This window comes from Lutjanus erythropterus, chromosome 17 (genome assembly GCF_056507025.1).
Source record: "Lutjanus erythropterus isolate fLutEry1 chromosome 17, fLutEry1.hap2, whole genome shotgun sequence".
NCBI lineage: Eukaryota > Metazoa > Chordata > Actinopteri > Lutjaniformes > Lutjanidae > Lutjanus > Lutjanus erythropterus.
The window spans coordinates 15,304,769-15,319,480 of NC_139333.1; the positions used below are offsets into that span (position 1 = coordinate 15,304,769).

Consider the following 14,712-nt stretch of genomic DNA (forward strand, 5'->3'; position numbering starts at 1 on the left):
AAAACATGTTGAACAAATTTACCAGACTATACCTCTTAGTGGTGTATGTGATCTTTGTGTGTGTGTGTGTGTGTGTGCATGTGCGTGTGTGCGTGTGTGTGAATTTTGGTTGTTGTTTTTGGTCAGCAGGTTTAAATATTAGCTTTGAAGGATGGCAGTTCAAATCATGTTGCCTGTGCTCCTTTTGGGGATGATAAGTAAGTATTTAAGTAAATCAGAGTCAATTAAATTGAGAATTCAATGCTGCTGATGCATTTATGTAAAATGACTTTTGTTTATTGATATTAGCAGTCTCAGATTTTTATCCAATTAATTAAAAATACATTTGGTTTCATAGGTATGGTGACTTCTCAGATTTCAGGTAAGTTTATGGATTTTTTTTTCATAACCTCATTTGTTTTCACATGTTCATACTTGGAACAGACCATAAAACCATTTCAAAATTAGTAGTTCAGAGCAGATTTTACATCAGGATTATATGTTTTAACACTGGGTTACAGCTAATAGTACTGTTGCTTGATTATTACTGTTGCTTACCAGGAATAAGTCACTTTGAGCAGAACATGTTAGCTGCATCTTATGTCACGTTAAATTTAATTTTTTTTGTCCCTTTAAGTTTTGAAATAAATACTATCCTGTATGTAGCACATATGAATTTCACATTCACTTAAGTATATGTGGAAAATAACCAAGTATAGTGACCATAAACTGACAGCACACAATATTAACTCCTGTACATTATGTTAATAATACTGTTATAATAGTACACATTTCAGATCCCGTATCAGTGTTTGGTGCTTTAGAGTGATGTTCAAATAGCATAGCAAAAAGGTTTAGCAAAAAGATGGGGGTTAAGGAGGTTCTACCCAAGGGGTTGTTTTTCTGTATCCAAAGAGTTGATTTTACCACTTAAGTACCAGTTAAAAATGGTGCCCTGGTTGCACCTGGGGTGCATCCTCTGCTGCACCTGCAACTACAGCAAATAGTGATGTCATGATGTTGTGATGTACTGACACTCAGCCAAACCAAGATCTTCAGCAGGCATTGAATTTCTCTTTGACTTGTTACTGAAGGAAAAATACATGTCAAACAAATTCCTTTAGAATTGGCTCAGTTTCCTCAAACGTCCCAGTAAGCCCTGACAGTGAGCCAGCATGCACATTATGAGAATCATGAGTTTGGAACTCTGCCCAGCTGAATGGAATGCAGTTGTTCTAACATTTTCAGTTAAAACTATACTTTTCCTGATATGACATGTCAAAATGTCTTTTCTGATTGGTCAATATGTTGTATTAAAAGAGTTCACACTATACAATCAAACTTGGATATTAATCATTAGGTGTGATATTCTAGAAATGTTAAGACTAACGTTAAGACGAATGTGGGTGTTCATTCTATTTTTTTCATGTGACATCTATTGTTCTTTCTAGGAACCCTATACCCAGTTACTGGAACAACAAGCTCTCGATCAGACGATGGAAGTTCTCCTCAAATTCTTCTGCTGCGACCTTTTTCTTATTTTGGACAGTCGTATAATCAGATTTATGTATGTAAAACAAACTGCAAAAGCCATATTCTGCTATGTTTTGTAGAGGAATCCAAATTTCTGTCATAGATATTATAGATAATTTGGGGTTAAATGAAGTCAATATATTCATATATTTATTTTAAAATACTGTAATATTGTTATAAAATACTGTAGCAATAAATATGTTTGGTAACATGTGATTGTCAATGACTCTGATCAATGCCTTCTTCTTTATCCATTTCTAGGTGAACCACAATGGACACCTGACCTTTACCCAACCGTGGCATAGTTACGCACCTCAAAGGTTTCCAATGCACGGTTCCAGAGATGTCATTGCACCATTCTGGGTAGATTTCGACAACAGAGGAAATGGTCAGATCTACTACAACCAATACACCAGTGGCAGTGTTCTTCACCAAGCTACACGAGACATTAATCAATACTTCCCAGGGTTGAATTTCAATGCCAACTGGGTCTTTCTTGCAACATGGTATGAAGTGGCTTACTATCCAATGACTGGAACTGTAAGTCATCTTGTTCGAAATGGGGAAATGCATATGATGTGCACGTTTATTTTACCCATTACTATATTTACAATACTATAACCACAAGCCATTTTTTTTTCAGCGAACAACGGTCCAAGCAGTCTTGATCTCTGGTGGCCAGTACTCATTTGTGCTGATGAACTATGGGATAATAGCCTCAACACATCGTAATGTACAGGTTAGAGACGTTCCAATAATTTTCAGTTGCCATGCTTTACTTAAATCTGAATGCAGCAATCACAATGTACAAAAACATATTTTGATCTGTGAAACATGTACTTCCAGGCTGGATATGACACAGTCCACTCTGCTCACCATTTTACCATCCCTGGATCATTCTCTGCCAGTGCATCAGGATACAACTCAATTTTCCGCCAGAGCAGCAATGTCAATGTACCTGGTCGCTGGGCTTTCAGGACAGACCGTGGATCAACAGGCTGCACTTTCAATGGTAAGACTAGAACCAGAGGGTTGTAACTGTAATATACATACTATATTATGCACTGAACAACTATTGTGTAACAATATGGTGACATACAGAAAAACTGTTTTTGTTTTCATGTCAAAAATGTCATGTTATTGTTATTTCTGTTAGTATGACTAGATAATTCTTAAAAGGCAAATGGTTGGCACAGCTTGGTGTCTTACAAGGTTAAGATGCTGACTATGACCGCTTCATGGTGGCTAGATGCACCACACAATACTGTTTGCATGTTGAAATCAATGTCTTTTGAGAAACATTTGTTTTAATTTTCTTCACAGGTGAACCAGTGCAGCTGGGTGACTCATTCTGGAGTGACAGTACCTGTGCACAGAAGTGCACCTGCACCTCGGCAGGTCTGCAGTGTCAGAGCCAACCCTGTTCCTTTTCCCAAATCTGCCGGGCAAGTGCCTTTCAGTTCTCCTGCCAGACGGTGCAGAGACGCACCTGCACTATAAGTGGTGATCCACATTACTATACCTTCGATGGCACAGTGTTTCACTTTCAGGGCACCTGCACTTACGTTCTGTCTGAGCAATGTGGTCGAAGGCTGTCCTACTATAGAGTCGAGGGCAAGAATGAGCACCGGGGCAGCACTCGAGTTTCATGGACACGAATGGTCAGAGTATATATTTACAATGAAACTATTGAACTTGTCAAAGGACGTCGTGGTGAAGCTAAGGTTAGAAAATGAGAACTAAATCTCCACATACAATAATATTTTTATTTAGTTAATATTTTACAACTATCTTTTTGCATGTTGGTGTGTTTATAGGTTAACGGAAGCTTTGCAGCCACTCCAATCTCTCTCAACAACGGCACCATCCAGATTTATGAGTCAGGTTTTTCTGTGATCATCAGCACTGACTTTGGCTTGGTGGTATCTTATGACACAAACCATCATGTCAAGATCAGTGTACCGTACAATTACCAGAACGCAACATGTGGCCTGTGTGGAAACTTCAACAATCGCCGTGAAGACGACTTCCGAACCCGTCAAGGTGACATTGTGAGCTCTGATGTGGTTTTTGCCAATAGCTGGCAAGCATCAGGGGACAATGATCCTAGTTGTGGTGCCCGATGCGGAGGTCTGGCCTGTGCTGGGTGTACTGCAGCTCAAAACACTTTATACAGAAATGCTGACCGTTGTGGAATCCTCCAGAGCAGATCTGGACCTTTTGCTGTTTGCCATCAACGACTTCCCCCACAGTCCTTTGTGGAAAGCTGTGTGTATGATCTGTGTGTAGCAGGAGGGTACCAGCCCATTCTTTGCCAAGCCCTAAACGTGTATGCAAGTCAGTGTCAACAGAAGGGTATACAGCTGCCAAGCTGGAGGAGACGAGGCTTCTGTGGTATGTCTGTCAGTCAATTAATATAATTGTGAGTAATCCTTTGTGTAAAATGTCTAGGTCAATATTGATTTACTTTTTTTTTGTAGAAATCCCCTGCCCAGCCAACAGCCACTTTGAGTCCCAGGGCACAGGATGTCCAGCTACCTGTGTCAACCCCAATTCTACCCGCAACTGTCCTCTCCCTGCACAAGAGAGCTGCATCTGCAATTCAGGCTACATCCTCAGTGCCGGTGTCTGCGTCCCTCACGCTGGGTGTGGCTGCAGCTTTGAGGGTCGCTACTACCGCTCTGGAGAAACTGTAATACTAGACGAGGACTGTGGGAGACGTTGTAGCTGCAGTTATGGCTCCATGACCTGTCGCTCCCATGGTTGTGGCCAACAAGAGTCTTGCAGGGTGGAAGATGGAGAAAGACGGTGCAGACCTAAAAGCTATGCAACATGCTGGACAAGGGGCCCTGGGTCATATCATACGTTTGATGGACTGACATACCAGTATCCTGGGGCATGTCGACTGACCCTTGCCAGAGTGATGGGATTGTCTAACCATCCACACTTTGTGGTGACAGCAGAAAAAGTGCCCAGAGGCCAACAGGGTTTTGCCCGTTTGCTAAAGTTTGAGGCAGAAGGAACACATGTGTCCATTGAGATGTCAAATAGCAGCAGAGTACAGGTGAGTGATTGCAGCATTCTGTGAATTTCATAGTTTCACAGTTTTAAAAGTGAAGCATCCAAACCATGTCTAAGAGATGGACTCTTTAACAGCACATACCTTTGTTTAAATCTTGTTAACTACAAAATATGAAATTGAATGTCACTTTAGGTTGACGGTCAGCGGATCAGACTGCCATTCAGCTCAGCATCCAATCGAATCCAAATCTACCACAGCAGCGTTCACAGTATCATCCTTCGCACTTCCTTTGGTGTAACTGTCCAGACAGTCTGGCCTCACTATGTCCGTGTCACTGCCCCTGGTATCTACGGTGGCTCACTAGGTGGACTCTGTGGTAATAACAATGGTCACCCACATGACGACTTCCGCACACCCAATGGCATCCAAGTCAACAACTCTCAGGCATTTGGAGACAGTTGGCGAGATGGTTCCCTCGCTGCTCACTGTGTGGACAGTGTCAATCAGAATTCTACCACAAATAACAATGCTAGTGGGTACTGCAGTATTCTTGGCTCACCGCAAGGGCCATTTGTCCCATGTTGGGCCAAGGTGGATCCACAGCAGCATGTGAATGCATGTGTGGAGATCATTAGCGCCTCTAATGATCCAGCATCGGCCTTATGTGAGGTCCTGCGAGATTATGCACTGATCTGTCAACAGAAGGGCGTTAACCTGGGACACTGGAGGAATGTAACAAACTGTGGTAAGTACTTTTCCTTTTTGAATTAAGTTTTCAAATGGTATAAATTAATGTGTGGAATGACTTTTTTCAGTCAACCTGTTTGTGTTTCTCTAGAGCAAAACTGCCCTTTGAACAGCCATTATGAACTCTGTGGAAGCTCCTGCCCCTCCACCTGCCCCAGCCTCTCTTTCCCTTTCACCTGTGCCACTGTGTGCCAGGAAGGTTGCCAGTGTGATGATGGTTTTGTCCTCAATGGCAACCAGTGTGTGCCGCCAACAGCTTGTGGATGCTATCACCAAGGACACTATCGGAGTGATGGCGAACAGTTTTGGGATGGTGATGAATGTCAGAGCTTGTGTACATGTAATGGCACGACAGGAATAGTCCACTGTATCCGTAACTCCTGTGGTCCCCAGGAGTCCTGTCGCGTGGTGGAGGGTGAGTATGGCTGCCATCCCAACCCTCATGGCACCTGCTCTGCCTCTGGAGATCCCCACTACCTCACCTTTGATGGTAAGGCCTATGACTTCCAAGGAACCTGCCGCTATGTTCTGGCGACTCTTTGTAACACCACTGCTGGCCTCCACCAGTTTTCAGTGGAAGCTAAGAATGAGCCTTGGAGAAGGTTGCCAGTTTCAATCACAGATGAAGTTTTTGTGAATGTGTGGGGCTATCAAGTGCGCATGTCGGGGGACAGCAGCAGTATGGTAGAGGTGAGTTTAAACCCCTCTGAAACATTAATGCTTGTCTTCATCTTAGGGGAAAGTATAATTTTGTAAGTGCTCAAATAGTTGAATAAATATAGTTTGTCAAACTGAGAGTCAGAGCACTAATAAACTTACACTGACATGTCAAATTCGGCACAAATTCCGAATCAGTCAAGTTATAATATTGATAAAGGTGTTTTGTTCTTCCAATTTTGTTTTTCCAATTCTGTAGGTAAATGGAATAACAAAAAATTTACCAGTTCTCTTGAATGGAGGCCGTGTGTCTATCTTTGCAAGTGGATCTCGCACATTTGTCAGCGCTGACTTTGGCCTGAGTGTCACATACGATGGATGGAGTACAGTGTCTATCTCTGTGCCTTCAAATTACAGGTTTACATGAACTTAAAAGCCAACTACCCAAACACCTGTCTTTTGATTAGTTTCATGGCCTTTATTTATTTTATTTAATACTGACTGAACTTGTGATCTGATTAATAACACTGGTGTTTTCTCTCATCATTACCATCAATAGTGGACAAACATGTGGACTTTGTGGAAACTTCAATGGAAATCGAACTGATGAGTTCCACACCCCATCTGGAATGATGGTCACCACTCCAGATGAATTTGGCATGGCTTGGAAAGTGGCAGGCAACTACACCTGCAGTGATGGCTGTGGTTCGTCCTGCCCTCAGTGCACCAATGAGCTGCCTGCTAGAGCCCAGTGTCAAGTGATTCAAGCAACCAATGGCCCCTTAAGCTTCTGCCATGAGCATGTGGACCCAGCGCCATATTTCAGTGACTGTGTGTTTGATGTCTGTGTGTCGGGAAATCGAGGCCAAGATCTCCTGTGCAGAGCCATTCAGGCGTATGTCAGTGCCTGTCAGTCTGCTAATGTTCGCATCTACCCTTGGAGACAGAACACCAACTGCAGTAAGTTGACTAGTTAATGTTTTGTTTATCTACACTCAGTCGGCCAAGGAGGTGTTCTGAAAAATAAAACAAAGGAATCTCTCTCTGACATCCATCATTTGTTTCCTCAATTATAAAGCACTTCAGTGTCCAGCCAACAGTCATTATGAGCTGTGTGGTACAGACTGTGGTAAGACCTGTGCCAGCAGCATTGATGCCACCTGTGAGCATCTTTGCGCTGAGGGATGTTTCTGTGATGAAGGCTTCGTCAGGAGTGGGACAAGATGTGTCCCTGTGGAAAGCTGTGGCTGCCTGTATGATGGCTCCTACTACAATGTAAGTTATATTCCTGTAATTTAAGTATTTGCCTTTATTGACAAGAACACGTATGTTTGTAAGTTTGGCCATGAAAGGGGGAGAGGGAATGGTGGGACACGATTCAACAAAGGGCAGCAGGCTGGATTCCACGACCTCCACAGAAGAGCCATTCAGTTCGTGGGGAATCTGCACTACCAGCTGACGCCCCTGGCATGTTCAAAATGGTGACAGCCAGAGCTAACACACTTAGAGCTTCACAATGGTTCTTCGGTGGCATCACGGACATGAAGTCTAGTATTTGTACAGTTTATGGTCATTATTTAGTTCTCCTATATCAATAAATTACTTAAGCGTGGAAGAACATTTGTGACAGTAAAGGGTTAAAGAGGAGCTCCATAGTAAGTTATCTTTGAGCTGTACAAATAATTTCATAAGCTCTTATGAGCATATGATGTTATACAGCTGATTTTTCAATCACACAGATTTGTAGTAATGGAATGGATACACTTTGCTTAACCTAGCCATCTAAAAAACATTGCGCTCAAACTGTGAAATGAATATCCTACACAAAGGAATTCACAGCCCACATAATGGCCCAGTTGCGCAATACTGCTGCTTCATTTGATATAAACTCTTTTATTTTCTTCAGCATTTATCAGTCAGCACCCATAGATATTTGACCCAGTGACTTTGACTTGTATCAGTACCAATTTTGAGATCAGCTCATCCCTACTTTTAATTGTCCTGTGGTAGTCTGGTTAGTTTAACACAGCCCACAAGAAATATATTTCAATCAGGAGAGACTAAGAGTAAAAGGGAAATGGTTTATTGGCACATGCATGACATATATGAAACATGAACAGTCTTTGGCGGTTAGACCCCATTGAGGTGAAACAATATGTATATACTATAAATATATATGAATGGGGGTGATGAAGCTGTAGAGAAGAGAACCCCCGGGGTCTAGACACTGGTGGTGGTGGTGAAGAGGTGCGAAGCAGAGACTGGTGAGGTGAAGTGGCTCTGGACTCCTGCTGCCTGGACTTGAAGATTGGAGGAGAGGGCGTCGGGGAGGATCGAGGTGAACACCGTGTGGCTGTAGACTCCTGCTTCCTGGACCTGAAGACTGGAGGAGAGGGCTTCAGGGAGGATCGAGGTGAACATCTTGTGGCTACCTGGGTCCAATGACTGGAGGAGAGAGGGGTGGAGGAGGGTCGCGCTACTGACTGAATGACAACTGATGGAGCAAAAACAGAGGCGATTTAAAGTTTGGCAGCAGCAAATTGACTGGCTATCGCGACCGTGGCAAAATCTGATTGGATAGTAAAGACGAAGGTGAACGCCCACAAACAGCTGATTAGAGGGAATAGAAGGGGAGAGCTGGAGTAAAGGAAAGTTATGAATGAAGGCAGTGTAATAGAAGGTCTTCCTGATTGAACTTACGCTGAGCTTCATGTGTGTGTTACTCTACAATATGGCATATATGTATTACTTTAAATTTTGAATATGATTACAAAGAAAATGAAATGGACATTATCATTTAAAGGTTTGACAAGAAAAGTGGAAATGTGCTTCAGGTTTCCCCCTTTGACTCAAGTCTACACCTAAAAGGAAATTTTCTGACTACTGAATTTCACCAGATATTTTTAGCAAAGCTACAAATAACACAGCAAATTGGCAGAAAAGAATAATAAGTCAGGTGTCCCGTGCCCCTCAGCGGCCTTTTGTTCTCCTTAATTTAGTACATGCTCAATTTTGCAATTTTTCAAGTGTCTTTTTCTGTGCTGCTACAGGCTGGTGAGTCGTTCTGGACAGACAGATGCTCCCAGCGATGTGAGTGCCACGCTCCCAATGACCTGCGCTGTTCTGCTGCACCTTGCACTCCTGCACAAGAGTGCACCATCAGAAATGGCCAACTTGGCTGTTTCAGTGTAATGTCTACCTGCATTGTGTGGGGGGACCCACACTACGTCACCTTTGATGGGGCACTGGCTCATTTCCAGGGCACATGCTCCTACATCATTACTGAGAGTGTGAGCCACAACACCAATGAAACACAGTTTCAGGTAACAGCCACCAATAATCACCGTGGCAACAACCGTGTGTCGTTTGTGTCAGCAGTGGATATACACCTCTCAAATCAACAGGAGAGTGCAGACATCAGGATTGGACCCAACAAAAGACTAACGGTAAGCTCTTAATTACATTGAAGATGAACAACTTGCACATCTATTTGGTGTAAGATAATGCTTCTTCACCTCTTGTTGGTCTCTGTCCCTCTAATCTCTCATCTCTCCAGATAAATGAAAGTGAAGTGTCTCTTCCCACCACTGTAGGAACCTTAGCTCAAGTGGTAAGACAGGGAAGCTACATGGTGGTTGATGCCACTGACTTGATAGTCCAGTTTGATGGCCGGAGCACTTTGCTGGTCAGAATGGGCCAAAACCGTAAAAACAGAGTCACAGGGATGTGTGGAAACTTCAACAATGACGCTTCAGATGATAAAGTCTTGCCTAATGGTACACTGGCACAAAATGATAATCACTTTGGTCACAGCTGGAAAGCACCAACAAGCCAACCAGGGTGAGCTGTGTATTCCACACAGAAAATGGCATCAATATATCATTGTTAGTTGAAAACATTTCACTAAATAAAGAAAGTATTGTTGCATCAGAGCAATATATTTGCATTTGTCTGCACGTATGTGAGAAGTCCCCTTGATAACAATATGCATAATAGAGAAAAATATGTAAAGAAACAGTCAGCTAAAGCGTTTAAACTTGAAATATTTTTCCAGATGTGGATCCACTGATGAAAGGACTGGTGGACTGAACAACTGTAGCTTTATGAGAGAATACTCTCAGCTCTGTAGTGTCATCACCAACACTAGCGGTCCATTCAGTGCCTGTCACCAGCACTCTGACCCTCAGCCATTTTTCAGTTCCTGTGTCTATGATCTCTGCCTCTACACTCCAGCCAATGGCATGCTGTGCTCTGCTGTCTCAGCCTATGAGAGGACCTGCTCTGTTTTGGGATTGAACATCCCAGAGTGGCGCTTGGCTTTGCGATGCGGTATGTTTGCACTGGGCTAATAGGCAGCCAAGATAACGCAAGACAAAATAAATTCAGAAGTTAAAAGCTTGCCATTTGTCCTTGTGGAAAAATGTATTTTCTGTCACTTGTTTTCATCAGTCCTTGTCTCATCCTTTTCAAACTATTTCCAAAGCTGAGTCAGACCCCTGTGAACAACTGGACTGCACAGAGTTTGAGTGGTGTGGTGAGAAAGACGGCGTTTACGGCTGTTTCTGTGATGAACACCACCATCGGCACAACAATGAGAGCTATGGTGAGGGCAGGTCCTCTTAAAACACTGCTTTATTTTACTGAATTGACAGTGGTTGTGTGTAAGAGGAGTAGTAGACATTGCTTCAGAACAATGGCATTGTTAGTGCACCAGCACAAGAGTACAGAACAATGGGATCCAATCAGGTTTTGGTTACATTCATCTTTTGTGGCGTTATGGAGCCTCAGTATTCTCTGACTTTTCAACGTCATCGTTCCCTTGATTTACTTAAGTATTGTGATTTGTTTTTTTTTGTTTTTTTTTTACAATTTTTAATTGATTCTTTGATGACTGAAACTCTTTTATATATGCTAAATAAGTAGCTTGTGTGTGAACTTGATGTTCACACATAATGGAAACATGCTAACAGAAACATGGGATCATGATAATCTCTTCACAAATTATCCATTTTACATCACAGGCTAAACATAAATGGACATGTGTGTTCGTACTTACATATATCTCTGTAGTGACCAGCTACAGCAACCTCAAAGGGCAAATGCAACCAGGTGGAGACACTGCATTCCAGAAAAGGGCACACATGAAATATATTTCTATTCACTTTTTTATTACTGCTTCAAAGAGCAGAGGGGAACTTCCACGTTGGGTGATAATTGAGTTGCAAAGTGATATTTCAGGCAGGTTCCAGACTTCAAAATCCCATTGATTTTTCTCAAAGACAATGTTATGTGACTTGAGATGAGACATGACAAGTTGAAGGACTTCTTTGACTCTGAACGGCCTGTATGGCACAACACAGTCTGCACGGCATGTACACTCTGTTTCTAGGGCACTTAATTTAATCCGCAGGTCATAAAAATTAATATTCTGACTGATAGCAGGTGATTGCAGGTGGGTAAAATAGAATGGAGCTTTGTACACATAAGAAAGAAAGCAGAAGCAGGTGCACCTGGCTCCTTAAAGGGAATAGGAGATGAGACTGTGATGACACTGGTTTAAACTATGTTAATTTATGTTACGTCACATACTACAAATGTCTCTTTTGCCTTCACAGGCAATATATGTCACACATATATTTGTCTTTCATAGACTCGTCCATCACTTGTGTCAGTAGTTCAGGCACCATGTCGGTGTCGCGCTGCCAGCTGTTTGAAGCTGGCTTCCACTCTAGTGTCCTCCATCTCCAGGAGGACTCTTGCAATGGGACTCTCCAAGATGGACGACTGGTCTTCCACTTTGACAATGATGACCAGCTGTGTGGGACAGTTCTCAGGGTACAGTCCATGGACCATCAACACAAGATACAAGAGTTTATATGTGAATGTTCTCAATAAGACATGTTCCAGCTATAATCAACTTAAACCATTTTGTAATTTCCATTTTAAGAGTAACGGAACCCATTTCATCTATGAGAACACCATCCAGGGTGAAGTGGACCTCCATGAAGGTCTGATCAGCCGCCAGAGGAACATACATCTGCAGTTCTGCTGTGAATATCCTCTGACCCAGGCCCTGTCTATGGCTGTGGGCATCAACCCTATAGAGAGGTGACAAAACCATTTCATCTGCATGTTTTAGTTTATTGATTTCTTGACTTAAGTGCTGCTAACTGAATCAAAATGACCAGTCTCTTTAAAAGTGAACCTCTGTCCATATAATCACTGTATATATAATAACAGTATATTGAATAGTGTGACTTCTGCACCTCAGATCTTTTCTGAATACCTTTCACTGCTATTTGGGCGCCAAGAAAAAAAAAATGGTAATGACAATGACAATGACTGAAAACAGGTCAGAAATTGTGCATAATTGCCCACTACCTCCATTCTGCACCTTTACTATGAAACCTACAGTTTAAACCAACCAACCAAAAAAAAAAAAAGAAAGAAATTCAGTGTAGTCTGTCCCTTTGCTGTAGGAATATTGAATGTGTCAAATACTGTATTCGCTGCACAGCTGTTAAATCTTAAGTAATCAGTAACTCTTGAGAATGAAGTTACTAAGACATACCAGTGAAATGTTCCTTCTCAAGGTAAATCACATTTTTGTTTTTGTTTTAGCATCGTGAGAAAGAAGCTTCCATCTGGACGTGGACAGTATAATATGAGAATGATCCCCTACCAGGATTCTGGCTTCCGCTTCCCCCTGACCAGTAACAGGAACATAGAATTGGAAATTGACCACAGGCTGTATGTGGAGGTGCGGACAGAAGGAGTTGACGCACGGCAGATCTCCACTGTTCTGGACTCTTGCTGGGCCACGCCAGTCAACAACCCCGGCTACCCTGTCCGCTGGGATCTCATTAATGCAGAGTAAAGGAGCCACTGAAACTTGACCTTGTCTTTGCATGCTGATTTCTGACTGAAAAACAATTAATTAGCCCAAGAGGATCCTCTCTATACATGCTCCACCCATCCCGTCTTTTACAATAAAACTCTGTTACTTAAGTTTATAGTCCACCTGATAACATTTTAATTTCTAAAACTTTTTCTGTCTTCCAGGTGTCCAAATCCAGCAGATGGTACAGTAGAGCTGGTTCAGAATGGCATCTCCACTATTGCACGATTCTCATTCAGGATGTTCACCCTGACCAACTTCTCATCCCTCTACTTGCACTGCCAGGTCAAACTATGTCTTTTGAGGCACAACAACTGCTCCGCTGTAAGTACTTCTGTGTTTTTGTGTGCATGTTTGTAATAAGATTCGATAGAGTATTAACAGATGCATCAGCAGAAGCCTGTAATGTTGTTTTCCTGCAGCATTGTAACCCAGATCACAACTGGCGAGTTGAAAGGGATGTGTCCTACCATGATACTACGGGCATTTCGTTAGGACCACTAATCCTTAAGAGAGATATCACAGGTAAAGCTCTCTTATTTTTTCATGATTCTTCTACTCATAGCTGACACAGAGCTTGATTGGAATAAAACAAGTTTACACTTATAATCTGTTTTTTTGCTTGCAGGCATAATAATAAAAACAAGCAGTGCTTCAAGCCAGTTGTCCTCCATGGTGACCCTCCTGCTAATCAGTTTGCTGACTGTCAGAAGTCTGACCTAGAGACGTCAAAATAGGCGCAAACACAGTCAATGGATATTACACCATAACACACGATGTAGTGCAGTAATGCATAGATTTAAGAATGGTCAGTTATTTTTTCTCTCTTGTGTTCCCATTCCTTTGCAGTAATTTAAGCATTAAATCAATACTTCATTAGAGATAATCATTAACAATGAGGATTAATTTTTTTATATGTTATATCCTTTGGTTCTCTGTGTTGATTTTTTATCATTAATATTTGTAACATAAGTAATTGTAAAATGAAAGTTAAAAGATGTAATAAAGTTTTTTTGGGCATTGAGTGTGGTTCTCATTTGTTATGTAGGAACTTTTGAACAGAATCTCTTTCCTGCTCATGAATTAAAGCACATAGGGATGGATCTATTTCTATTTTACACAAGAGGAAGTTCTGTGGTCGCAGCAAGCAGTGGTATTGCAGTTTAATTACTGATACAAAAGACTAATCAGTGCAGATGTTCACAGTTTGAACATGAGATCTACCCTTGAACTTCTTCGGTCTTCTTGGGAAGAAGATATGCTTGTAACCTGCAAACTCTGGAGCAATGACTAAGGTACTTTACTTTCAGCAAATAAAGTGTTGCACTGTAGATTCCAAACATGACAAGTTTATGACAAGAGTAAAAAATGCCCATTATTGTTTGGTACAAAAATAAAACATTACTTTTATTTCTAAGAGTGTAAGGATGCACAGTTTTGTGTGAAATAGTCAACATACATTATGTTTGCTGTTGCATGAACTATGATCAGAAAGACATGAATTTTAATAGTTTTACTTTACCTTAATTCTTTCTCTCTTGCTTCAGTTTACTCCTCTTCAATAATGAAGAGGTGTATACTGAAGCAAATATTTACTGACTATATCTGAACATGTTTACTTTGTGCCGCAAATTTCTAAATGAAGGTGTGATTTGTGTTGACTGAAAATGAAATAAACAACTCCCTTTTTTTCAAAAAAAGAAAAAGAAAGAGAAAAGAAAAGTCTGCCTCAAGCCTTGACAGACCAATTCACCATAATTGAAGGTAGAGAGTCTCTACAACAGACATCAAATCAGATGAAATCAAAGTTCTGATTGGCCTTTAGAATTGTCAGGAACACAATTAATTGAACATTCTAATATGACATATTTTATAT

At 41.6% G+C, this 14,712-nt stretch overlaps 1 protein-coding gene across 1 annotated transcript; it reads left to right on the top strand.

The window, feature by feature from the left end:
- The first annotated feature begins 344 nt into the window (after positions 1-344).
- On the top strand, positions 345-13,849 carry LOC146312002 (alpha-tectorin-like). Its single transcript, XM_084740115.1, has 23 exons — positions 345-361; positions 1,431-1,546; positions 1,774-2,052; positions 2,156-2,251; positions 2,359-2,524; positions 2,836-3,236; positions 3,330-3,906; positions 3,993-4,576; positions 4,727-5,279; positions 5,373-5,971; positions 6,198-6,355; positions 6,498-6,898; positions 7,017-7,213; positions 8,989-9,384; positions 9,495-9,778; positions 9,993-10,267; positions 10,422-10,541; positions 11,589-11,773; positions 11,886-12,046; positions 12,560-12,811; positions 13,001-13,160; positions 13,259-13,361; positions 13,465-13,849. Exons 3-23 carry the CDS (start codon positions 1,840-1,842, stop codon positions 13,557-13,559), a joined length of 5,976 nt encoding a protein of 1,991 aa, XP_084596241.1. The 5' UTR covers positions 345-361; positions 1,431-1,546; positions 1,774-1,839; the 3' UTR covers positions 13,560-13,849.
- The last annotated feature ends 863 nt before the right edge of the window (positions 13,850-14,712 follow it).

Coding starts and splice junctions, on each gene's coding strand:
- LOC146312002 (XM_084740115.1), top strand. CDS start 1,840: ATGCACGGTTCCAGAGATGTCATTGCACCATTCTGGGTAGATTTCGAC. Junction 10,268..10,421: donor GCGCTTGGCTTTGCGATGCG/GTATGTTTGCAC, acceptor CTATTTCCAAAG/CTGAGTCAGACCCCTGTGAA. Junction 12,047..12,559: donor GGCATCAACCCTATAGAGAG/GTGACAAAACCA, acceptor TTTTTGTTTTAG/CATCGTGAGAAAGAAGCTTC.